Genomic DNA, 26,723 nt, shown 5'->3' with positions numbered 1-26,723 from the left:
CTGGTCAGTGTCTCTCGGGCCGAGTCAGGATGGCCATCCATCAACAGATAGAGTTGGGTGTCATCGGCATACTGATGGCAACCCAGCCCAAAACTCCGGACAAGCTGGGCGAGGGGGCGCATAAAGATGTTAAAAAGCATCGGGGAGAGAATCGCACCCTGAGGCACTCCACACACCAAGGAGTGGCGCGATGACAATTCCCCCCCAAGCGCCACCCTCTGTCCCCGACCGGAGAGAAACGAGCGCAGCCATTGAAGGACTGTGCCCTGGATCCCCACGTCGGCAAGGCGGCGGTCCAGGAGTTCGTGATCGACCATGTTGAAGGCTGCTGACAGGTCTAGAAGAATCAGCAGCCCCGACCCGCCTCGATCCAGCTGCCTGCGGAGATCATCTGTTAGGGCGACCAGGGCCGTCTCGGTCCCATGACCAGCGCGGAAGCCGGACTGGAATGGATCGAGAGCAGATGTTTCATCCAGAAACCTACCAAGCTGTTCAGCAACCGCTCTCTCAATCACCTTACCCAGGAATGGAAGATTCGAAACCGGGCGGTAATTGGATAGATCTAAAGGATCTAATTTTGCTATAAGGAGCTGATGATCTGAGCCACAGTCAGCTCCAGGTCTTGTTTTTGCTGACTGTATAGAGCTTCTCCATCTTTGGCTGCAGAGAATATAATCAATCTGATTTCGATGTTGCCCATCTGGGGATGTCCATGTGTAGAGTCGTCTCTTGTGTTGTTGAAAAAGCGTGTTTGTGATGACCAGCTTGTTCTCTTGACAGAACTCTATTAGCCTTTGCCCTGCTTCGTTTTGATCTCCAAGGCCAAACTTGCCAGTTGTTCCTTTTATCTCTTGATTCCCTACTTTAGCATTCCAATCCCCTATAATGAGCAGAACATCCTTCTTTGGTGTCACTTCGATAAGGTTTTGTAAGTCTTCATAGAACTGGTCAATTTCAGTTTCTTCAGCACCAGTAGTTGGTGCATAAACTTGGATTACTGTGATGTTAAAAGGTCTGCCTTGGATTCGTATCGAGATCATTCTATCATTTTTGAGACTGCATCCCAGTACAGCTTTCGCCACTCTTTTGTTGACTATGAGGGCCACTCCATTTCTCTTACGGGTTTCTTGCCCACAGTAGTAGATATGGTAGTCATCCGAACTGAATTCGCCCATTCCCGTCCATTTTAGCTCACTGATGCCCAGGATGTCAATATTTATTCTTGCCATCTCATTTTTGACCACATCCAACTTACCCAGGTTCATGGTTCTTACATTCCAGGTTCCTATGCAATATTTTTCTTTACAGCATTGGACTTTCCTTTCGCTTCCATGCATATCCACAACTGAGCGTCCTTTCGGCTTTGGCCCAGCCGCTTCATCAGCTCTGGATCTACTTGTACTTGTCCTCCGCTCTTCCCCAGTAGCATGTTGGACACCTTCCGACCTGAGGGGCTCATCTTCCAGTGTCATAACTTTTATATGCCTGTTGTCTTTGTCCATGGAGTTTTCTTGGCAGGGATACTGGAGTGGCTTGCCGATTCCTACTCCAGGTGGATCACGTTTGGTCAAAACTCTCCACTATGACCTGTTCATCTTGTGTGCCCTGCTCGGCGTAGTTCATAGCTTCTCTGAGTTCTTCAAGCCCCTTCGCCACGGCAAGGCAGTGATCCATGAAGGGATCCATGAAGAAAGTAGGAAAAACCACTGGACAGGTAAGATACAATCTAAACCAAATCCCTTATGAATACACAGTGGAAGTGAGGAACAGGTTTAAGGATTTAGATTTGCTGGACAGAGTGCCTGAAGAACTATGGATGGAGGCTCGCAACATTATACAGGAGGCAGCAACTAAAACCATCCCAATGAAAAAGAAATGCAAGAAAGCAAAGTGGCTGTCCAACGAGGCCTTACAAATAGCGGAGGAGAGAAGGCAAGCAAAATGCGAGGGAGATAGTGAAAGATACAGGAAATTGAATGCAGATTTCCAAAGAACAGCAAGGAGAGACAAGAAGGCCTTCTTAAACGAGCAATGCAAAGAAATAGAGGAAAGCAACAGAATGGGAAGAACCAGAGATCTGTTCAAGAAAATCGGAAATATGAAAGGAACATTTCGTACAAAGATTACCATAATAAAGGACAAAAGTGGTAAAGATCTAACTGAAGCAGAAGACATCAAGAAGAGGTGGCAAGAATACACAGAGGAATTATACCAGAAAGATATGGATGTCTCGTACACCCCAGGTAGTGTGGTTGCTGACCTTGAGCCAGACATCCTGGAGAGTGAAGTCAAATGGGCCTTAGAAAGCACTGCAAATAACAAGGCCAGTGGAAGTGATGGTATTCCAGCTGAACTGTTTAAAATTTTAAAAGATGATGCTGTTAAGGTGCTACACTCAATATGCCAGCAAGTTTGGAAAACTCAGCAGTGGCCAGAGGATTGGAGAAGATCAGTCTACATTCCAATCCCAAAGAAAGGCAGTGCCAAAGAATGCTCCAACTACCGCACAATTTCACTCATTTCACATGCTAGCAAGGTTATGCTTAAAATTCTACAAGGAAGGCTCAAGCAGTATGTGGACCGAGAACTCCCAGAAGTGCAAGCTGGATTTAGAAGAGGCAGAGGAACCAGAGACCAAATTGCAAACATGCGCTGGATTATGGAGAAAGCCAGAGAGTTCCAGAAAGACATCTACTTCTGCTTCATTGACTATGCAAAAGCCTTTGACTGTGTTGACCACAGCAAACTATGGCAAGTTCTTAAAGAAATGGGAGTGCCTGATCACCTCATCTGTCTCCTGCGAAATCTCTATGTGGGACAAGAAGCTACAGTTAGAACTGGATATGGAACAACTGATTGGTTCCAAATTGGGAAAGGAGTACGGCAAGGCTGTATATTGTCTCCCTGCTTATTTAACTTATATGCAGAATTCATCATGCGAAAGGCTGGGCTGGATGAATCCCAAGCCGGAATTAAGATTGCCGGAAGAAATATCAACAACCTCAGATATGCAGATGACACAACCTTGATGGCAGAAAGTGAAGAGGAATTAAAGAACCTTTTAATGAGGGTGAAAGAGGAGAGCGCAAAATATGGTCTGAAGCTCAACATCAAAAAACGAAGATCATGGCCACTGGGCCCATCACCTCCTGGCAAATAGATGGGGAAGAAATGGAGGCAGTGAGAGATTTTACTTTCTTGGGCTCCATGATCACTGCAGATGGTGACAGCAGTTACGAAATTAAAAGACGCCTGCTCCTTGGGAGAAAGGCGATGGCAAACCTAGACAACATCTTAAAAAGCAGAGACATCACCTTGCCAACAAAGGTCCGTATAGTAAAAGCCATGGTTTTCCCAGTAGTGATGTATGGAAGTGAGAGCTGGACCATAAAGAAGGCTGATCGCCGAAGAATTGATGCTTTTGAATTATGGTGCTGGAGGAGACTCTTGAGAGTCCCATGGACTGCAAGAAGATCAAACCTCTCCATTCTGAAGGAAATCAGCCCTGAGTGCTCACTGGAAGGACAGATCGTGAAGCTGAGGCTCCAATACTTTGGCCACCTCATGAGAAGAGAGGACTCCCTGGAAAAGACCCTGATGTTGGGAAAGATGGAGGGCACAAGGAGAAGGGGACGACAGAGAATGAGATGGTTGGATGGTGTTCTTGAAGCTACTAGCATGAGTTTGATCAAACTGCGGGAGGCAGTGGAGGACAGAAGTGCCTGGCGTGCTCTGGTCCATGGGGTCACGAAGAGTCGGACACGACTAAACGACTAAACAACAACAAACAACAAAGGATCTAATGATGTTTTCTTTAAGAGCGGACGCATCACTGCCTCCTTCAGTTCCCCTGGGAATATCCCAGTGCCAAGGGACAAATTGATGATATCACCCAGGGGGGTCCGCACCTCGTCTGGACACGCTCTAATCAGCCAGGACGGGCACGGGTCAAGAGGACAAGTGGTGGGCTTTCCAGCTTGGAGGAGTCTGTCCACATCGGCTGGGGATATCCGGTCAAAGTGGTCCAATACTGGACCCGAGGACAGTCGAGGGGCCTCCAGTTCCTTCATTGTATCCAAGTTGGCAGGGAGGTCATGGCGGAGCAACAGGACCTTCTCCGCAAAAAAGCTCGCAAATGCCTCGCAGCTGTGTGTCGAATTGCTATTTAAATTTGGCTGTCCTTCGAGGGACGTTAAAGACCTAATTATACTAAATAATTGCGCCGGGCGAGAGCTAGCGGAGGCAATGGAGGCCGAGAAGTAGAACTTCTTAGCAGCCTTCACTGCCATCTCGTAGGTTTTCATAAAAACCCTATAAGATGTTCTTGAAGCTCCGTCACGGGCACCCCGCCATACTCGCTCTAGCCGTCTGAGGTCCCGCTTCATTTTCCGAAGCTCCTCGGTAAACCAGGGAGCCCGGTTTCTGCGGGGTCGCAGAGGGCGCCTAGGTGCGATCTCATCGATGGCTGCTAGGAGCTGGATATTCCAGCCCTCAACAAGCTCAGTCAATGAGTCGCCAGGGGGAGCAAGGTCCCGCAAGGCCTGACGGAATCTATCAGGGTCCATCAGCCTCCGCGGGCAAGCCCAAATTGGCTCGCCACCTAAGCAGGGTGGGGGTGGAAAATCAATCCTGGCTTTCAGTGCGTAGTGATCAGACCATGGCACCTTCATCGAGGGAGACATGATCACATCTATACCGACGCCAAAGATCAAATCCAGCGTGTGGCCTGCTTGATGTGTGGGGCCCGAAACAAACTGGGAGAGCCCTAGTGTCGCCATGGAAGACACCAGGTCCAGAGCCTGTGAGGAGGGAGTGGCATCAGCATGGATGTTGAAGTCCCCCAGTACCAATAGGTTAGGGAACTCCAAGGCCCAGCCGGCCACCGCCTCCAGCAGGCCTGACAGGGTGGCTGCTGGTGCGCTAGGTGGCCGGTACACCAGCCAGACAGCCAAGCTCACCTCGGAGCCCCACACTAGGCCAACACATTCAATGCCGGGGATCGATGGCGATGGTAGAGCCCTGAAAGAACAGTCTTCTCGGATTAATAATGCCACCCCTCCCCCCCGGCCCACAGTCCGCGACTGGTGGAGGACGGAGAAACCCGGGGGCGCCATCTCTCGTAAGGTAACAGTTTCCCCTTCGCGCACCCAGGTCTCCGTCACACAAGCCAGGTCAACCCCCTGCGAGGTGAAGAAGTCTCGCCGGGTGGCGGTTTTTTTGCCTATAGACCTGGCATTGCACAACACCAGTGACGGAGGTGAGTAATCCTTGCTCACCCTACCTTCGTCCCTCGGGATGGGGCGCAGATTGGAAGGGGTATGAGCATATCCATATCTCGATCCCCTTCGCCTATGACATCTGCCCCCACCGCCATACCTCCCTCGCCCCACTACGGTAGCAATCCCAAGCCTCAAACCAACCTCCATTTACAGAATAGAAAACAAATCAAATCAAAAACAATTGTACCAACACAACAAATCCCCACCCCACTCAATAGCTAATCCCAAACCAAAATAAAACGGAACAAAATAGAAATACATCAATAAAAACCACCGTTCACGGTGGTACAACAAAGTAAAAAGTAAAAACCCCTATAAAACATTTTAAAATATATAAAAACATTTTAAACATTTGCCGCGGCAACACCAGTGTCCTTAAAACAGTAGCGGTGGCGAGTGTGGGCCCCGCCCCCTAGGCCTGGAGGAGTGTGCCTACAGGAGGGAGCGGCCTTCCTCAACCCCCACGGTGAAGCCGCAGCAGTGGTGTCCCGGTGCCTCATGAGGCCTCTTAAGACAGGAGAGTCCTCCTGGGCAGCAGAGCACAGCAGTCCCTGTGAGTCCTTCAGGCCCAGCCCTGGGCCAGGTGGTGAGTGGCAGGAAGGAGCAGGGCCCTCAGACACTCACACAGGAATGTAATAATGGGGGGATACAATCTATTTCAGAGAAACAGACCAGACAAGAAAGGAGGAGGAGTGGCGTTATATGTCAGGGATGTGTATACCTGTGAAGAGATCCAAGATTTAGAACCTCAAAGCCAAAGTGAGAGCATTTGGGTCAAAATTAAGGGAGAGAAGAATAACAGAGACCTCATTGTGGGAGTTTACTATAGATCCCCAAGCCAAACGGAGGACATAGATGATGCCTTCCTGGAACAGATGGCCAAGCATGCAAAAGGAAGGGAGATAGTAGTAATGGGGGACTTCAATTACCCGGATATTTGTTGGATGTCAAACTCAGCCAAGAGCATAAGGTCAAACAGATTCCTCACTGGCCTTGCAGACAACTTCATTGTCCAGAAAGTGGGAGAAGCAACAAGAGGACCAGCCATGTTAGATCTGGTCCTAACCAATGTTGATGACCTGGTTAGTGAGGTAGAAGTGGAAGGATCATTAGGCACGAGTGATCATGCTCTTCTGAAGTTTACTGTACAGCGCAAAGGAGCAGCCAAGCATACTAGGACTCAATTTCTTGACTTTAAGAAAGCCGACTTCATAAAACTTAGGGAAGTGCTGGGTGAGATCCCATGGACAGTAATACTAAAAGGAAAGGGAGTTCATGATGGCTGGGAGTTTGTTAAGAGGGAGATAGTAAAAGCACAACGTCAGGCAATACCAATGAGATGGAAACATGGAAGGTGCCTAAAGAAGCCAGGGTGGCTATGTAAAGAACTTTTAACTGAGTTAAGATTAAAAAAGGATGCGTACAAAAAATGGAAAAGGGGGGAAACCACGGAAGAGGAATTCAAACAAATAGCCAGCACGTGTAGACACAAAGTCAGAAAAGCTAAAGCACAGAATGAACTCAGGCTTGCTAGAGAGGTTAAAAGCAACAAAAAAGGCTTTTATGGGTATGTCCGTAGCAAAAGAAAGAACAAAGAAACAGTGGGGTCACTCAGAGGAGAAGATGGTGAAATGCAAACAGGGGACACAGAAAGGGTTGAACTCCTCAATGCCTTCTTTGCCTCAGTCTTCTCCGATAAAGAAAACAATGCCCGACCTGAAGAATTTGGAGCAAATGATTCAGCAAAGGAAACACAGCCCAGAATAACTAAGGAGATAGTACAAGACTACTTGGCTAGTTTAGATGTATTCAAGTCTCCAGGGCCAGATGAACTGCATCCAAGAGTATTAAAAGAACTGGCAGATGTGATCTCAGAACCACTGGCAGTCATCTTTGAGAATTCCTGGAGAACAGGCGAAGTCCCGGCAGACTGGAGGAGGGCAAATGCTGTCCCTATTTTCAAAAAGGGGGAAAGAGAGGACCCAAATAATTACCGCCCAGTCAGTCTGACATCAATACCAGGGAAGATTCTGGAGCAGATCATTAAGCAAACAGTCTGTGAGCACCTAGAAAGGAATGCTGTGATCACCAATAGTCAGCATGGATTTCTAAAAAATAAGTCATGTCAGACTAACCTGATCTCGTTTTTTGACAGAATTACAAGCCTGGTAGATGAAGGGAACGCAGTGGATGTAGCCTACCTTGATTTCAGCAAGGCATTTGACAAGGTGCCCCATGATATTCTTGTAAAGAAGCTGGTAAAATGCGGTCTTGACTATGCTACCACTCAGTGGATTTGTAACTGGCTGACTGACCGAACCCAAAGGGTGCTCATCAATGGTTCCTCTTCATCCTGGAGAAGAGTGACTAGTGGGGTGCCACAAGGTTCTGTCTTGGGCCCGGTCTTATTCAGCATCTTTATCAACGACTTGGATGATGGACTCAAGGGCATCCTGATCAAATTTGCAGATGACACCAAACTGGGAGGGGTGGCTAACACCCCAGAGGACAGGATCACACTTCAAAACGACCTTGACAGATTAGAGAACTGGGCCAAAACAAACAAGATGAATTTTAACAGGGAGAAATGTAAAGTATTGCACTTGGGCAAAAAAAATGAGAGGCACAAATACAAGATGGGTGACACCTGGCTTGAGAGCAGTACATGTGAAAAGGATCTAGGAGTCTTGGTTGACCACAAACTTGACATGAGCCAACAGTGTGTCGCGGCAGCTAAAAAAGCCAATGCAGTTCTGGGCTGCATCAATAGGACTATAGCATCTAGATCAAGGGAAGTAATAGTGCCACTGTATTCTGCTCTGGTCAGACCTCACCTGGAGTACTGTGTCCAGTTCTGGGCACCACAGTTCAAGAAGGACACTGACAAACTGGAACGTGTCCAGAGGAGGGCAACCAAAATGGTCAAAGGCCTGGAAACGATGCCTTATGAGGAACGGCTAAGGGAGCTGGGCATGTTTAGCCTGGAGAAGAGGAGGTTAAGGGGTGATATGATAGCCATGTTCAAATATATAAAAGGATGTCACATAGAGGAGGGAGAAAGGTTGTTTTCTGCTGCTCCAGAGAAGCGGACACGGAGCAATGGATCCAAACTACAAGAAAGAAGATTCCACCTAAACATTAGGAAGAACTTCCTGACAGTAAGAGCTGTTCAACAGTGGAATTTGCTGCCAAGGAGTGTGGTGGAGTCTCCTTGTTTGGAGGTCTTTAAGCAGAGGCTTGACAACCATATGTCAGGAGTGCTCTGATGGTGTTTCCTGCTTGGTAGGGGGTTGGACTCGATGGCCCTTGTGGTCTCTTCCAACTCTATGATTCTATGATTCTATGAAAGGATCTCTAGTAGGGAACGATAAAACTTGGTTTGAAAGGTTTCCATAAGGAGCCATAAGTCAGTGCCATATGAAATTGATACTTGAAACACTTTAGCCATGTATTTCTTTTGAAGTTCATTTCAGTTATGAGTCCTTTTATTTATGAACAAACCACCCTGAAGCAATTGCCACATAAAACACCATAAATTGAAATATAAACTTACTGTAGCACTTCCAGTTTTCATGATATTCTTCACAGTTGTGTGTAGGCCGGTGTGTAAGCTGCCCGCTTCTGATTTGTGACAAGATGGAGTGTCTCTGGCCAATATTATACAGCTGTAGCTGTGTTTCTTTTCTCCTTAACTAAGAGAGAACTCTAAGGCTAATAGTCCACATACAAAGTTCAGCTGGCTGGGAGCAGATCTCAGCTCCACATGAAATCCTATCATAATTGTGGCATTGAATTAATAGGGTTGCTCTTTTGGGTGTATTACTGTTGGATTTTGTGAGAAAGAGTGATATCAAAGGAGAGGAGACAAACACTTAATGTCTTGCAGATGGTACTTCAAGTAATCATAACTGGCTCATGCTATAAAGTCTTCTCATCCCCAGTAGAGCTTGCAAATGTAGGAATTCAAAAACTGGCAATGGCAATGCTTGGAGATTACTGTTGTTGTTGTTTTCCATTTAATCATCCCTGGAGACCATATAGTTTGTGTATTTGCATGGGAGAATTCCCACAATTTGTTCTACTATTCAAAAAAAATTGAATCCTTTTTCCCCCAGAGGACAAAATATGGTTAGTTGTTTTACAAGCCTGTGTTCTGCATGTTGATCATAAAAGTACTTGGCAGATAAAGTGGTATGTGTTGTTGGTAGTGGAGGGACCCTGCCCAATTGCACAAAACCTTTGAAAAGCAAACCAGTGAGGTGTTGCTGGCATGATATCCTCAACTTGATTCCATGCAATTCCTTGCTAGCATAATTGACATTGCAGAAGGACTGCCTGCCTTTTTCGCACCCTCCACATTTGTGTCCTCAAGTTACATCCCAGCTTGCTGTTCATCTGGGGCCAACTTGGCATTTTGATATGATATCCAAGCCTTCTCCTATATTATACACAAGAGCTGTGTTTCTGGCAGAACAAAACATAGAGAGCATTCTGGGTCACAAATAGAGCCAAAACAAATAATGTAGCTAGCTGTAGTTCAGGCTGTATATGTGGTGCCATACACCTGCTCTCATTGGCTTTTTGCTACTGAAAATCCTTTTCTGATTTTAACATGAATTACAAAAACCTTGGTAGCTCAGATCTGTATCTACACTTTGAGCACAAGCCAGAGAAAGGCGGAACACTTTAGATTGCTAAATTACATGGATTGGAATTGCTGAAACACTCTTAGCAGTGTGATCCTTTTCAGCAGACCTTGCATCTTAAGTGAATTAGACTAGAATAATTACTTACAATTTCTGGAGTTCAGAGGCTTTATTCATGGAGGAACTATTTTTAAGATGAGTGGGAGGGAGGGAGAAAATAACAGGCATCTTGTCTAAAGATGTTTTTTTTAAGAAGCGGTTTAATGACCGCCTCTTTCAGCAGGTCTGGGAAGGCTCCCTCACAGAGGGAAGCATTCACCACCCCGCAGAGCCCATTGCCCAGCCCTTCCCGGCTCGCTTTTATCAGCCAGGATGGGCTAGGATCAAGGATACAGGTGGTCGGTTTCACTTGTCCAAGCAGCCTGTCCACATCCTCGGAGGTAACAGATTGGAATTGAAGAGTGACTAGTGGGGTGCCACAGGGTTCTGTCTTGGGCCCGGTCTTATTCAACATCTTTATCAACGACTTGGATGATGGACTCAAGTGCATCCTGATCAAATTTGCAGATGACACCAAACTGGGAGGGGTGGCTAACACCCCAGAGGACAGGATCACACTTCAAAACGACCTTGACAGATTAGACAACTGGGTCAAAACAAACAAGATGAATTTTAACAAGGAGAAATGTAAAGTATTGCACTTGGGCAAAAAAAATGAGAGGCACAAATACAAGATGGGTGACACCTGGCTTGAGAGCAGTACATGTGAAAAGGATCTAGGAGTCTTGGTTGACCACAAACTTGACATGAGCCAACAGTGTGACGCGGCAGCTAAAAAAGCCAATGCAATTCTGGGCTGCATCAATAGGAGTATAGCATCTAGATCAAGGGAAGTAATAGTGCCACTGTATTCTGCTCTGGTCAGACCTCACCTGGAGTACTGTGTCCAGTTCTGGGCACCACAATTCAAGAAGGACACTGACAAACTGGAACGTGTCCAGAGGAGGGCAACCAAAATGGTCAAAGGCCTGAAAACGATGCCTTATGAGGAATGGCTAAGGGAGCTGGGCATGTTTAGCCTGGAGAAGAGGAGGTTAAGGGGTGATATGATAGCCATGTTCAAATATATAAAAGGATGTCACATAGAGGAGGGAGAAAGGTTGTTTTCTGCTGCTCCAGAGAAGCGGACACGGAGCAATGGATCCAAACTATAAGAAAGAAGATTCCACCTAAACATTAGGAAGAACTTCCTGACAGTAAGAGCTGTTCGACAGTGGAATTTGCTGCCAAGGAGTGTGGTGGAGTCTCCTACTTTGGAGGTCTTTAAGCAGAGGCTTGACAACCATATGTCAGGAGTGCTCTGATGGTGTTTCCTGCTTGGCAGGGGGTTGGACTCGATGACCCTTGTGGTCTCTTCCAACTCTATGATTCTATGATCCCATGTAACAAGACTAGACAGAACTCTATCACTCTCCTGCCCTGGCCCTGCTCCCACGGTGGAGTCTACCTCCTTCTGAATCTGAGCGACTTTATCTGCAAAAAACTTTGCAAAAGCATTGCAGGAGATCTTGGGGTCCCTACCAGGCCCTGGTGGTGCAGGTGGTTCCAATAGATTGCGAGCCACCTGAAAAAGTCTCCTGCTGCTGTTTCCTGCTGGTGCAATAGAGGCGGCGAAGAAGGCCCTCTTTGCCGTCGCCATTGCCACTTGGTAGGCTCGACGTTGAGCTCTAGCCTGTTTCCGGTCTGATTCAGAATGAGTTTTCCGCCACCGGCGCTCTAGCCGTTTCAGCGATTGTTTCATCGCCCTCAGCTCCGGGGAAAACCACGGGGCTGTCCGGGCTCCATGTAATCGGAGAGGGCGCTTCGGAGCCAGACAGTCAATAGCCCTGGTTAACTCTGCATTCCAGCGGGCCACCAGGGAATCAGCTGAAAGGCCATCGACTTGGGATAAAACATCCCCTACCACTCTCTGGAAGCCAATTGGATCCATTAAGTGGCAGGGGCGGACCGTGCGAATCTGTCCCACCTCCCTGCAGAGGGGAAGGGTCGCGGAGAAGTCCAGTTGCACCAGGAACTGATCTGACCATGGCACTTCTGTTTCACTTTTAGTTAATGTCAGATCACCAACATCAGTAGAGGTAAACACCAAGTCTAAGGCATGTCTGCGGCTATGAGTTGGGCCAAATTTATTCAGGGACAGCCCCATGGAGGCCATGCTTTCCACGCAAGTACTGGCTAGATTGCTAGGCAAACAGTGCCCTCATGTGGTTTAAAGTAATGCATACATTAACGACAAACTCAAGAGAAGGAAATGCATTTGTTTTTCACCAACAATCCTATGCGGATATAGGATTGACTCCTAGGTAACTTGCAAATGTTATGGAGTAAATGGGCTCTTTATCTGGCAGGGGAAATTTGTAATATTTGGCATTACAAATGCACGTCTGCCCTTGTGGAGCTGTGTGTTACTGTAATTTTATGTAAACGCACTTTGTATGTCCATGAACTTCCTGCTCTTTTATGCTGTAATCCAAACTGATAGGCCCGTGTTGTATGCACAGCCCGGCTGGCTGACTTGGGAACTGCAAGCACTTGCTGTGCCAGCCTGCAGCTAGAGTAGCAATCAGCCCAAATCAGACCTGATGCTGTCACAGGATGGTAGGGAGGCTGGCTCTGCGTCTGCAGGTCCCAGGCTAGCTCAGTCCACCCAGAGCACCCTAGTGGAACAGAAAAATCCTCCGGTAGCGAGCAACAGTGTGGGTGGAAGCCCAACTCACACACACCATTGCATTACAATGAGGATTTTGATTGCAGTGTTAGCATATGAGCCACCACTGATTTAAAAATATATTAACAGAAAGGCTTTTTAAAAGTGTAAATTCATTATTATGCCTTCCTTTAAGCCGTTTTTCTTTTTTCTTTTTTTCTTTAGGCTGTACTGAGTCCTCTCATAGCAATTGCGCTGAAAATATCCCAGATTCATGAGAGGACCGGTCGTAAGGGTCCTACCGTCATCACCTGAACCAAGGAAAGATTGCTAACCCCAGGCCAAAATTGAGAGGGGAAGGGAGAAAGAAGACTTGTCAAATCATATTCATTTTTTTGCCTTATATTATTCGAAGGGTTTGAGGGAGGTGGGAGGGAGCAAAATTCAGTGCTGATCACTAAGACAGCAATGCATTTGCTTCTGTGCTATGGCTTCAGCATCTTATTGTACACATAAATAACCAAAGAGAAAAGTTCATTTTATATTAAGACTCAGTTATTGCAAAATGCCAGTGTGGCAGAAAAATCTCGTGCTCTGCATTTGCAAAGCAGGAGCAGGCTGCATACTCTGCAATTTGGCCTTTTGAGAATCCTCTGCTTTAATTCAAAAAGAAAGTACTCTTGGTAAGTATGGAAATGTTCTGTCATGCTTTGAAAAGGCTCAGAAGCAAAAGGAGTTGTTTTCCAAGCACAGTTTGGGAAGGGGCAGTTCACTATTTTGAACTAGAAACAAGGCTGTCGGTCACTGCGGCCGACTGGAAGACTCAGCTGCTGAGAGGTGACTTTCAGTGCCCAAGATGCACCACACAAAGCAGTGTGTCAATGAATGTGTGAAAGCAGTGCCATATATGCAGGAGCTGCACATGGGGGTGTTCTAATCCTTACATGTGTAGCCCAACCCTCTGCATGTATCCTTAGGGCTGTGTAAGTATGACAGAATTACAAGCCTGGTAGATGAAGGGAACACAGTGGATGTAGCCTACCTTGATTTCAGCAAGGCATTTGACAAGGTGCCCCATGATATTCTTGTAAAGAAGCTGGTAAAATGCGGTCTTGACTATGCTACCACTCAGTGGATTTGTAACTGGCTGACTGACCGAACCCAAAGGGTGCTCATCAATGGTTCCTCTTCATCCTGGAGAAGAGTGACTAGTGGGGTGCCACAGGGTTCTGTCTTGGGCCCGGTCTTATTCAGCATCTTTATCAACGACTTGGATGATGGACTCAAGGGCATCCTGATCAAATTTGCAGATGACACCAAACTGGGAGGGGTGGCTAACACCCCAGAGGACAGGATCACACTTCAAAACGACCTTGACAGATTAGACAACTGGGCCAAAACAAACAAGATGAATTTTAACAGGGAGAAATGTAAAGTATTGCACTTGGGCAAAAAAAATGAGAAGCACAAATACAAGATGGGGGACACCTGGCTTGAGAGCAGTACATGTGAAAAGGATCTAGGAGTCTTGGTTGACCACAAATTTGACATGAGCCAACAGTGTGACACGGCAGCAAAAAAAGCCAATGCAATTCTGGGCCTCATCAATAGGAGTATAGCATCTAGATCAAGGGAAGTAATAGTGCCACTGTATTCTGCTCTGGTCAGACCTCACCTGGAGTACTGTGTCCAGTTCTGGGCACCACAATTCAAGAAGGACTCTGACAAACTGGAACGTGTCCAGAGGAGGGCAACCAAAATGGTCAAAGGCCTGAAAACGATGCCTTATGAGGAACGGCTAAGGGAGCTGGGCATGTTTAGCCTGGAGAAGAGGAGGTTAAGGGGTGATATGATAGCCATGTTCAAATATATAAAAGGATGTCATATAGAGGAGGGAGAAAGGTTGTTTTCTGCTGCTCCAGAGAAGCGGACACGGCGCAATGGATCCAAACTACAAGAAAGAAGATTCCACCTAAACATTAGGAAGAACTTCCTGACAGTAAGAGCTGTTTGACAGTGGAATTTGCTGCCAAGGAGTGTGGTGGAGTCTCCTACTTTGGAGGTCTTTAAGCAGAGGCTTGACAACCATATGTCAGGAGTGCTCTGATGGTGTTACCTGCTTGGCAGGGGGTTGGACTCGATGGCCCTTGTGGTCTCTTCCAACTCTATGATTCTATGATTCTATAGTATTGCAGCTTTAAGCAGATACAGTGGTACCTTTGGTTATGTACTTAATTCATTCCGGAGGTCTGTTCTTAACCTGAAACTGTTCTTAACCTGAAGACCACTTTAGCTAATGGGGCCTCCCGTTGCTGCCGCCGCCACACGATTTCTGTTCTCATCCTGAAGCAAAGTTCTTAACCCAAGTTATTATTTCTGGGTTAGCGGAGTCTGTAACCTGAAGCATCTGTAACCTGAAGCGTATGTAACCCGAGGTACCACTGTACTTTATTTCCCTGATTTATCATGAATAACAAGCACTGTTTTATACACTATTTGAAACCTGGCATCTACTATACTCATGCACAGTTTGTGCAATTGAGACTTTTGAATTTAAAATGTGAAGGAAGAAAATAGACATCCAGCCAACTCTTTGATGAATGAAAGTTCCCCTTTCCCACCCAGCCCCCTTCCCAACCTCCCTTCTTTCAAAGGATATACCAACTATGTTACGGTTACTAAACAGTCCTGAAGGAGGCCTCCTTCTTTAGTATTTAGCCACTGCAGCTGTCTTGGCAGAGACTCTTGTCCGTCATTAGATTTTACACATTTTGAAAAGACTGCTGGCACGCTCCCTCCCCCCCCCACTTTTAAATAAATGAGCTATTATAAATTGGATTCAAAATATTCGGATACTGTCTCCCAAGATGAATTTGTGTTCCACTTCTTTGAGTTTGAGTAATTGGCAGAATTTGACTTTACTACGCTGGAAGAGTCATGGGATCCCTTTAAAAAGCCATGCTGCACATTCAAAAGACTGTCTCTGCCTGGAGTGTTCAGTTATCACATGCTGATTTAACAGAGTTCTGGGACTAAATTGGCATTACAGTGGTACCTCTGGTTACAAACTTAATTCGTTCTGGAGGTCCATTCTTAACCTGAAACCATTCTTAGCCTGAGGTACCACTTTAGCTAATTGGGCCTCTCACCACCACCACACTGGTGGCGCACGATTTCTGTTCTCATGTTGAGGCAAAGTTCTTAACCCGAGGTACTACTTCTGGGTTAGCTGAGTCTGTAACCCAAAGTGTTTGTTACCTGAGGTACCATTGTACTCTCTGGTTATAGAAGTGCATAATAGCTGAACACTCAGAGACTTTTCCAACATACTGTTTTGAACTTGCGAAAACTAACTTTTTAAAGGGGTCATATGCCCTCAGATATTGGAAATATGGTGGGGTTAATCCTCTGAGATTAGGGGAAGAACAATTCTGGGCAGATAAGATACATTAGCGAAATGTTGAAGTCCTGGTACAGCATCCTCATGTTTCCTGCTTATGTGATTCCCTTAAATGCCAGCACAAAATGAAATGAAGGAAGTGATGCATAGTTCTAAGCAGGGCTTTTTCAGCAAGAACTCTCCGGAACTTAGTTCAGGCACTTCTCTAATTCACTTAGCTGTCTGAAAGCGGACCACATGCTTTATCAGAGGGTCATAGCATGACACATCATGGAACAGATGCAGCAGAGGAAAGAATGTTTGGGTACACCAAATGGTTCTTGTGGCCACGGAAGAACATGAAGGCTCCAGCCATGGCACACGACACTGAAATGATAAGAACTCCTTTGTGACTCCTTTGAATGCTTTTCTTTGCTTGTCATTTGTTGAGATGACTTTGTGATATTTTAGTAGCCTAGTAACATTAATTGCAATTGCCAAATGTTCCTTTTTAGTGCAATCTGAGTGATCTTGTGCTTTCAGAAAGGGATTTGGTTTATTCTGATATTTGTCAAAACTTACTATGACATTGAATAAAGTGAAATGCCATATTTTTGCCTTGCATGAAATTGCTGATAATAAGACACAGCTTGGCCTTATGCATCACAGGGTTTTTTTAGCTGTGCCTAAGTAAATGAAGCACTGATTGTTTTCTCACTTCTAAAAGCACAGTGTTTTATTGCAGTCTTATTAAACATCTTTTTTTTGTAAATCTAAAAACGTGTTATGGTTCCTGTCTATATAGTACCTGTACATCCATAGCTCATCATTCTGTAGCAAGTTGTTTATTTGCTGTGCTGTAACAATGGCCCTCTATATATCGACTCAGACACACACATCCATCTCCCAAGTGCTGCAGGAGCAGAGGGGATAGTGAGCCAGACAGGAACTTCAGAGCCATCACCATCCCTAGCTTAGTTGCTTAGGAGGAAAGTGAAGCACATGGAGACACTTGCTTGGATCAGGGCCTGGCTAAAAGACAAGAAAGGTGGAGTAGAGCCTCCAGCTCCTATATAAGCTCCCAGTCTGAGCAGCTTCACTGCTAAAGCCATAGCTTCTACTGGACCCGTCAGGCCTGGGCAATGGACAACAGGTCTGCTCAATATCACATTTTAGCTGCTTCCTAGTGTGAAAATGAATTTAAATGTTCATATGGTGTAAGAGGTTTGGGGAATTTGCTCATGGATTTCTGGAGCATTGGGTTTACTAAGTTGCTTTCGCTCTTAATTTACAGTGCTGTCACAAGGATAACCTGACTGCTCACTGCTATAGGAACTTATGAGATGAATCTAGGAACATGGCAAACTGCCTTCTATTGAAGCAGATTCTTGTCCTTCTAGCCCAGCATTATTACACTGAGTCTGTGTAAACACTGCTAACTTAAAGCCCCATAGTAAGTGGCAAAGGGGCACTTTAAAAAAATAGCCCTGTGCTTAAGAGCACACAGATGCAGAGCTCCTGCGCTGGCTGCGTGGGCCTCATGCATCCAAACCATTTGCTGCCCCACTGAGCCAGGGACCTTTTGCATTACACCCTGCAGGCTCATCCAACTTCCTTTTGCATCACGCCTTCCAGGCACGGGTTTGCTCTTATAAGCGGAAACGCTGTTTGCTGCTTGTTCCAATTCAGCGGTAAAACGTAGGTTTTCCCCGGGAAAGTGGCAGGACCAAAATATGCCAACACTCCAACACAGAGCTTTAAAGGCCGGACTTGTGCCTAGAAAAGCGGCACAAAAGGAAGCCTGGATGAGCCCTAGGTTTGCATTTCCATGTACATCAGGGTTTTTTTAAGGTTATTATTGCACAGTCTATCAGCTGCTAGCCATAGACTATTTTTGCCAAGTTTTTACAGTCTTACAAACCTATTTATTAATTTGTACTCCTTGAACTAGGGACCTAGTAGTTGGAACTCAAGGGAAAGCCTCCAAAGTAAGAATTCTACCTGCATTATTCTGCTTGGGAATTTTTTGAAACATTGACAAGCTATTGGTTCCCTGGACATTTTGCCTTGATGCATGTAGTTTTGGAAGAGGGTTGGAAGGGCTGGAACTCTTGCATAGTGGTAAGATGAAAGAAGATGCAGGAAGATGCAGGAATGCCTATGAAGACATTCCACTAAAGGGCTTTTTCAGAATTTCTTTATTCTGCTAAACTTCCTTTCGTCATGAAGTAGAATTATAAATAATCGTACCATATAAGGTTTCGACTTACTGAGCATGCTCAGAAGGAATGTGGTTGGTAACTGGAGGTGAAATCTAATCCTGCAATAAAATTCTAGCAGACCACGAGGAAGCTCCTTTGTCTAAAATGGTATCTAGTATGCATGCTTCCCACTGTAGTAACTTTAGAGCAATCACAGGGTTAAGTGCCTTATAAGGAAATGGTGTAAGAGGAACTGTGTACGTACAGTGGTGCCTCGCAAGACGAAATTAATCCGTTCCGCAAGTCTCTTCGTCTAGCGTTTTTTTCGTCTTGCGAAGCTACCCTATTAGCGGATTAGCACTTAGCGGCTAAAAGGCTATTAGTGGCTTAGAAAAAGGGGGGGAGGGGGGAAATCGCAAGACTTTTTCGTTTTGCGAAGCAAGCCCATAGGGAAATTCGTCTTGCGAAGCGCATCGAAAAACGAAAAACTCTTTCGTCTAGCGGGTTTTTCGTCTTGCGAGGAATTCGTCTTGCAGGGCACCACTGTACTTTGGATAGTAAATTTAAACTTCCGTGCAGAAATAAATATTTTGGACTACTTTTTCAATCATTGTCTCGTGGTTTTTGGCTGTCCATGAGACAGAGCAAATTATTGTTTGCAACAATCAAACAAATGCCACTTTTCTTTGAAGAGTTTTCAAGTACAAAATTTATTGTAAGAAAAACAAAAATGCAATGCAATATTAAACATTATGTAAACCAGTTACCTCAGTAACAGTACATCATGGTAAAATAACAAAAGCTAACTGTGGATTATTGATCATCCTCCAAAGTTAGCAATGATTATTTTTTATTAAGTTGATGTCAAAACTCCACAGGAGATACAAAAAAAGAAATGTGATTTAAAATACTGCATATGGACCTAGGGTGCATGAATGCAATTTCTCTCACATTGCAAATGTCCATGGCCTTCATTCTCCAACTGCCCATTTAAATCCATGTGCTGTCAACTCTGTTTAGGGAGCCCCTCTGCCGCCTCCCCCATTTCTGAGAGGCAGTTGCACTGGATAAACAGGTGTAGGAAAATTGCATAATTGGAAATTGCTGGTTGACTTCTTCATACAAATGCCCTTTCCCCAAAGCAGCAGCAGAGCTTATGTGCATGCCTCATTCAACAGTGCTTTGCCTGGGGGTTTCTTTTGTCATTCCTTTGAGAAGGCCCCTCCCTCTGACGGGCACTTCCTCCTGCTACTGTTGTTGATCTTTACAGGATAGGAAATGACAGCAAGGCCTGACCCTAGCATAGGCAGAATAAAGCTACAACAATGTAAACAAACATACCCAGTTATTGCAGCTAGCCAGCAATACTGGATTGGACTCAGCAACATTCTTCAAAACTTTAGCAACTTTACCCAGGCTTTCTGTCAGTTACTGCAGTTACTGTCTTCACCCCATTGCATAGAACAGTGCTTGCCTCTCTTCACTTCGACTACTTTGCATCCTGTGCATTAACCCCAGCCACTCTCCCAAAATAGCAGGCACGGCTTATCTCGGCCTCACGTCCTCTGGCAGGCTGTTCCCTCAGCAGCTGGCCTGTGACACGGATGTGCAGCAAGGCTCTTCACGCGTGGTCAAGTTATGTTCTGCAGCCTGCCCCACGGAGACTTCATACGAAGGCGGCCGCTGTTCCTGAGGGCTGGCTTCCTCCAGGAATTCCAGGCTGCTCTCTGTGTAAAGAGGTGGAGGTATGTTGTACATGTCCTTGACTTGCTCCTGGGGGCAGATGGGCAGTGCAAAAGTCTGCTTTTCGGGATCAGTGCTATCTTCGTATGATGGTGGGTAGAAGTCAGGCCTGCACAAAAAACAGCCGAGACAAAAAACCACACACTGCTTAAAATGGTTCTGTCTTGAAATCCTGACAGTCTCTATTCACTGTTTATATAAGAATAGTCTACAACCACCTGCGGCCCATATCTGCTCACCACATTCTCTGTTCTACTCAAAATCTAGACAGGTGGGACCCCTCACCACCATTTTCAAGAACCTCACTCAGGCACCCAAAGGATCTAAAGTAAGTGAAGAGGAGTGGGGGCTGAGGAGGAAGGAATTGGGTGGGAAGTTTTGTGTTGTAGGCCTTCAGAGCTCTGATATGTTAGCAGTTGTGGGGGGGACCACCTCCCAAACCCCTAGATTCAATAAAGGGTTAGAATCTGAGCAAACTGATAAATTCCTGAATATACCCAACTCCCTTCCTCCTGAGGCCAGCCTGGAAATGGCTCTCTGGGGCTGGATTGTTGACGAAACAACAGTGATGATGGCCTTTCAAGGGAAGATCCTTGAATCTTTGAAACCGGGATTGCCAGGGTTACAGGCAGCACAGGAATACGTGCCTTTTGCAGGCAGCTTTTGAAACCCAGGGTGACAGGTCTAATGATTTCTGGAAATAAGAATCAGACAGTGGGGAGAACTCCATGCATGTTGGCTGGGAGAAGCTGCACTGAGAGACCAGAGAGCCAGGCTGGCCTCTGGTCTGGACTCAAGCTTGAAATGTAATGTTCTGCACCCCCTCCGTTGACGACTTTAGGCAGTAAATATGTGCCTTAATTTTGAGAAGGAAACAAAAACCCTGGTTAAGTGGCAATACACATGGAATCTCGTGAACTGCAAAGATTGGGGTGTCCAGTAATAATATATTCTTATGGCAGTGTGATAAAGCTCGACCGAGGAATGGTGATCCTTACATTTGCTCAGTTGATATGTCCCTTTCTTCTGCCCCTCTTTGTGAACAGAAAATGCACATTCTGCCCAAGCTTATTTCTGCAGGGTGATTTATTTTGCAGTGCAGGGTGCAAGCTCTTTTGAAGTGTTCAATCTTCATGGTTATCTAGACCATGGCATGTGCCACGTCCTTTTTATAGAGCTTCTGCTTTGCCTATTGTTTATGGTCCCGTTACCACAACAGAACAGGAAGTGACATTTGTATCCATGACCCACTAACAAACTCTGCCAGGCTGGAGGCCAACTTAATTAAGTGCATCGGTCTTCACTCTAGGAATGGCAGAGACTCTTACGCAGAAATCTCAAAAGCAGCTTGAGCAGATAAAAGTGAGCAACTTTAGCCTTTGTTGAACACCACTAAAACAAAGAGCTCAGCTCCATGCAGTGCAGCATGTTCCTGATCTAGAGAGACTAAGCGAGCACATGCTACCCTTTTCCCAAGGAGCACAATGTAGGTCTTTTTAATGCTCATAACAATCTCTAGCTAGCTAGACCACCCAGCCACAGCCATCCAGTGATTTTGGTCTGTGCAGAGAACAGGATTTGGTCTTCCTACATACCAGCACTCCTTTGCATAACAGAGCACTATATGTGGTGGCAAATATTCCAGACACTATAGCCCATGGAGTCACTTCATATTGCCATCTATATACACTTATATAGGAAGATATAGGAAGGAAAGACTTGTAGATATACAATTAATAAAATACTGCGCTAGCAGACTCAGGGCTCAAAGTAATGAGAAGGAAATGAATTTGGTGCATATGGCAGTAATAGCAGAGACAGAAGGAAAGCTGCAGAACATACTTAAGAATTCAGTTTTGCAGCCTAAAAATAAATGACAATAAAATAAAGATTTTTAAATGGCAAGTAGAAAACTACTTGTTGCAGTGTGTGTATGTGTGTGTTTTGAGTAAATGCAAAAGAATTAAGTAACCAGGAATCCAGATAACAGAGGAAGGTAGATACAAGCTAAAAACTAAAAGCAGAACATACATGGCAAAATTGACATTTTTAAAGAAGAAATGCCTGGTGGCAGGAGGTGTAAGCTTACCTCTCAAACACAATTTTTATATAAAAACATATGAAACATATATATGACATGTGAAAAATAGAAGAATGGAAACTAGTCTGGAAACATTTGAAATGTGACATTGGAAAAGCATGTGTAAGGTGGGTTAGATAGGGAAGCCAAAGAAGAAATATTGGTGGGTCGGGACAAGAATCAGTGCAAATGATGAAGACACAATCATGTAGGATGGGCTACATAATAAGAAACAGTGAACTACTCAATGATATAATTGAACATAACACGGAAAGAAGAAGGTCAAGGACCAGATAAGTTTAACAAAGCAAACTGAAGAGGAGTATTTCATGAGAAGTGGAAAGGAATCAAAGGCCAATCGTTGGAATGCAATACATGGAACATACCTGTCTATGGTACTAATCTGAGTCTCTTGAAGTCTGGGACTTCCATGCATAAGGCTGTGGAATAAGCCCTTGTGCTTACTGGCTTCATGATAAGTGCTCCAGAAAATCCCAGAGATGAGAAAAAAGAAACCCAAGGGTAATAGGAAGTAGGCAATAGGCAAACTATTGCACTTGCAAGCAGAGGCACTTGTAGAGAAGCAATAGGCTCCTAGGCAGATGAAGGCAAAGCCCAACAAGAGCACAAGCAAGCGGAGAAATGAGAAGATGTTCTTGGACATCTTTGCAGATTGCCTCAGTTTCAAGTGTTGGGTAGGTCTGCTCCAGCGCTCCGTCAAAGTTTTATAGGCTCAGGGACCCAACTGGCCTTTGGACAAGGAAAAGAAGCAGGTAGTATTATGATACTCATTAACCATTTGCAGCTGCCGTAATATCTCAAGAGATTAATTTATAATCAAAACACTGCTCAGGAACTGACAATAAATGCTTCCTGTACTCTTCTGCTGCCAGCATAAACTCACAAACCTTTCCTGCCTAGGATGCTAATGGCCAGTGACTGGAACAGAAATGGAAGACTCCTTGGGCCAAACCAAACAATTTGTTAGTGTCCTATCTGTGCCTTAAGTGCAGGAAACTTTCAACACATATTACCAGCAAAGGGTGCGTATAATCCTGCTAGTATTCATTCCACAGTTGTAATTTGCTAGCAGTTTGGTCACATTTTAGCTATAGGAAGACACTGAGCTCCTCTAAACAACTCTACTTATGGAGCATTCATCCTGATCTTTGTATGCAGAGCTTACACAGAGGTCATACTATACCCGGTCTTTATTGAGCATTTGTTTTGATTTGTTTTCAGGGAGGTTATACAACAATGAGTAGCTCTCTTCATTTGCTCATTCATTCATCCCATATTTTTCAATGCATTGCCACATCACTTTCCAAAGTGTCCCAAAGTCCATTTCATTTCTAAAGTGGATTTGTTGCACAAGGGCAACCGAACATGGCCGTAGCCAGGCTTGATGTTGAAGGGGAGGGGTAGAACCGAGCTGCTAGTTACATATTTTTTTTAATTTATTTTATTTTAGGGGGCAGCTGTCCCCTGCCCCCCTCCCCGGCTATGCCCATGCAACTGAGCACTTAAATCCCCTTTGATTACACAAACCAAAATTCACAGTACAGTACTTGCTTGAAACACTCCTGCAAAATAGTGGCAGTCTGGAGGCACCCACAGCTGAATTCAAAGCCTGCAGCCTCTTGATGATTTCCCAGTAGAGCTTGCTCCTAAGGCAGTTGATTAAAATGTTGGAAGTGGGATCTTGTTCCTGTGGCCATCATTGCACACGCTACCTGGAAAGCACACAGGAAGGAATGCACAAAGGTATCAAGGCCATTGAGTGAAAAGATACCACCCAACCAACAGTCACACCATAAAACTCATTATAAATCAACCTCGTTCCAGTTCTACTTGTGCCAACTTCACTGTTGTCATTTGTGATGCAGGGTCTGCCCCTATGAACTTGACAAGGAGAATGGAATGTACCAGTTGCCCAACAACAGCAGTAAATATATTCAGGAGAGCTGAACCTTCAGTGACGCGAGTGGATGAAAGTCCTCAAATCTGTAGAGTCAGAATTGAAGCCATGGTTCCTTTGCAGCATGAACGTCAATAAAAACAAAACATGACACAGCAACTAAACAGTAATAACCTAATTTGTTCAATAGCTGCAGCTATCATATTGTTATGAGTTTGCAGGTGCCAGACTCCCCTAAATTCCTGGGTCCAGTAAGTGCTAGAATTTACCTGATGAGGTAATTGAATCTCCCTGAGACCTCTGGGTATAGGCGGTATAATAATAATAATAATAATAATAATAATAATAATAATAATAATAATAATAATAATGGCCTGGGAGATGAGCCATTGGGAAGGCAAAGGAAACTCAGGAGAGGAGCTCTGGGCCAGACGGCAAATGGGTGGGGCAGTATTAAAGCCCATATGCTGCCTGCAAAACATGGAGCTCAGGTTGAGGGTGGGTTGCAGGAGAAATGGAGCACTAGAAATGACCCTAGGAAGGAGGAGATGTGGAACCCTCTGGAAAACCCTTGGACAGTGCAGGATTTTGAAGAGCTACTCAGTTTTACTAGCATTCTCACACACTGCCTCAGCCCCTGCCTTGACCCAAGACTCTCCCATTACCCTTGAGGCCCAGGAGCAGAGATGGTAGTGGAAAACCCAGACCCAGCTGCCAGTAGGCTTCACCCTCAGGGGTCCACTCAAGAGAAAAGTCAGAGAGGAACCAGGCATACATTGTAACCTGACAAAGGAGGGCCAAGTTGTTGAGACATAAATCCCTCGGCCTCTTCTGTAAGGAGTGGGAGATATTGTAATAGCTTTTTCTGTGTTGGTCAGGATTACTTGGCTCTGGTTTCTAGTCTATTTTCTGCTGTTGGCTTCTCCCTCAGCTTGGCTTTGGTGCCCTGCCAGCATCAATATGCTTCCGCTGTGGGTCCTGTTTCCATGCCAGCTAGATATTGCTCCTGCTCAAGTTCCTGCTTGCTTGGTCACCAGGTTTGAGGAATAGATCAGAATAGACCAGACCCAGCCTGGTTGCTGGGATCCCACTGCAGTGTCACTCCCCCCTTGGCACTGTAAAATAAGCTCAGCTGGGGAGGAAAGTCTTGAGGGGAGGATTCTGGAAAGAATCAATGGATGTGGAAGGGCTAAGTAACCCTCTCTGAAAACCTCCATGCAGAAGCAGCTCACCAGGTGGGCAGAGCTACCATGAAAGGTTTCCAGGAGGTGTGTCACTGTTCATAGAATCATAAAATCATAAAATCATAGAATCATAGAGTTGGAAGAGACCACAAGGGCCATCGAGTCCCTGTTAAAATTCATGTTCTCCCTGTTAAAATTCATCTTGTTTGTTTTGGCCCAGTTCTCTAATCTGTCAAGGTCGTTTTGAAGTGTGATCCTGTCCTCTGGGGTGTTAGCCACCCCTCCCAGTTTGGTGTCATCTGCAAATTTGATCAGGATGCCCTTGAGTCCATCATCCAAGTCGTTGATAAAGATGCTGAATAAGACCGGGCCCAAGACAGAACCCTGTGGCACCCCACTAGTCACTCTTCTCCAGGATGAAGAGGAACCATTGATGAGCACCCTTTGGGTTCGGTCAGTCAGCCAGTTACAAATCCACTGAGTGGTAGCATAGTCAAGACCGCATTTTACCAGCTTCTTTACAAGAATATCATGGGGCACCTTGTCAAATGCCTTGCTGAAATCAAGGTAGGCTACATCCACTGCGTTCCCTTCATCTACCAGGCTTGTAATTCTGTCAAAAAACGAGATCAGGTTAGTCTGACATGACTTATTTTTTAGAAATCCATGCTGACTATTGGTGATCACAGCATTCCTTTCTAGGTGCTCACAGACTGTTTGCTTAATGATCTGCTCCAGAATCTTCCCTGGTATTGATGTCAGACTGACTGGGCAGTAATTATTTGGGTCCTCTCTTTTCCCCTTTTTGAAAATAGGGACAGCATTTGCCCTCCTCCAGTCTGCCGGGACTTCACCTGTTCTCCAGGAATTCTCAAAGATGACTGCCAGTGGTTCTGAGATCACATCTGCCAGTTCTTTTAATACTCTTGGATGCAGTTCATCTGGCCCTGGAGACTTGAATACATCTAAACTAGCCAAGTAGTCTTGTACTATCTCCTTAGTTATTCTGGGCTGTGTTTCCTTTGCTGAATCATTTGCTCCAAATTCTTCAGGTCGGGCATTGTTTTCTTTATCGGAGAAGACTGAGGCAAAGAAGGCATTGAGGAGTTCAGCCCTTTCTGTGTCCCCTGTTTGCTTTTCACCATCTTCTCCTCTGAGTGACCCCACTGTTTCTTTGTTCTTCCTTTTGCTACGAACATACCCATAAAAGCCTTTTTTGTTGCTTTTAACCTCTCTAGCAAGCCTGAGTTCATTCTGTGCTTTAGCTTTTCTGACTTTGTGTCTACACGTGCTGGCTATTTGTTTGAATTCCTCTTTGGTGGTTTCCCCCCTTTTCCATTTTTTGTACACATCCTTTTTAAATCTTAACTCAGTTAAAAGTTCTTTACATAGCCACCCTGGCTTTTTTAGGCACCTTCCATGTTTCCGTCTCATTGGTATTGCCTGACGTTGTGCTTTTACTATCTCCCTCTTAACAAACTCCCAGCCATCATGAACTCCCTTTCCTTTTAGTATTGCTGTCCATGGGATCTCACCCAGCACTTCCCTAAGTTTTATGAAGTCGGCTTTCTTAAAGTCAAGAAATT

General features: G+C 45.3%; 2 protein-coding genes across 2 annotated transcripts in view; one reads left to right on the top strand and one right to left on the bottom strand.

Annotated features, from left to right (window-relative positions):
• Positions 1-13,198, top strand: part of PGM5 (phosphoglucomutase 5) — a gene marked incomplete at its 5' end in the record, with an annotated part of 109,422 nt that extends 96,224 nt beyond the window's left edge. Inside the window, one exon of the mRNA XM_082241588.1 lies at positions 12,858-13,198. Coding sequence (XP_082097714.1) covers positions 12,858-12,947 — 90 coding nt within the window. The 3' untranslated portion in view covers positions 12,948-13,198. The remainder of the gene's footprint in view (positions 1-12,857) is intronic.
• A 5,694-nt stretch (positions 13,199-18,892) lies between these two features.
• On the bottom strand, positions 18,893-23,528 carry TMEM252 (transmembrane protein 252). Its single transcript, XM_082241684.1, has 2 exons — positions 22,422-23,528; positions 18,893-20,064 (listed from the first exon to the last, which is right to left on the bottom strand). Exons 1-2 carry the CDS (start codon positions 22,697-22,699, stop codon positions 19,794-19,796), a joined length of 549 nt encoding a protein of 182 aa, XP_082097810.1. The 5' UTR covers positions 22,700-23,528; the 3' UTR covers positions 18,893-19,793.
• Between the last annotated feature and the right edge of the window lie 3,195 nt (positions 23,529-26,723).

This window comes from Podarcis vaucheri (genome assembly GCF_965113315.1).
Source record: "Podarcis vaucheri genome assembly, chromosome: 11".
NCBI lineage: Eukaryota > Metazoa > Chordata > Lepidosauria > Squamata > Lacertidae > Podarcis > Podarcis vaucheri.
Note: the sequence above shows the minus strand (reverse complement) of the source record. Positions and strands in the feature narration are given on the sequence as shown.

Coding starts and splice junctions, on each gene's coding strand:
- TMEM252 (XM_082241684.1), bottom strand. CDS start 22,699: ATGTCCAAGAACATCTTCTCATTTCTCCGCTTGCTTGTGCTCTTGTTG. Junction 20,065..22,421: donor CAGATTAGTACCATAGACAG/GTATGTTCCATG, acceptor TTTTTTGTGCAG/GCCTGACTTCTACCCACCAT.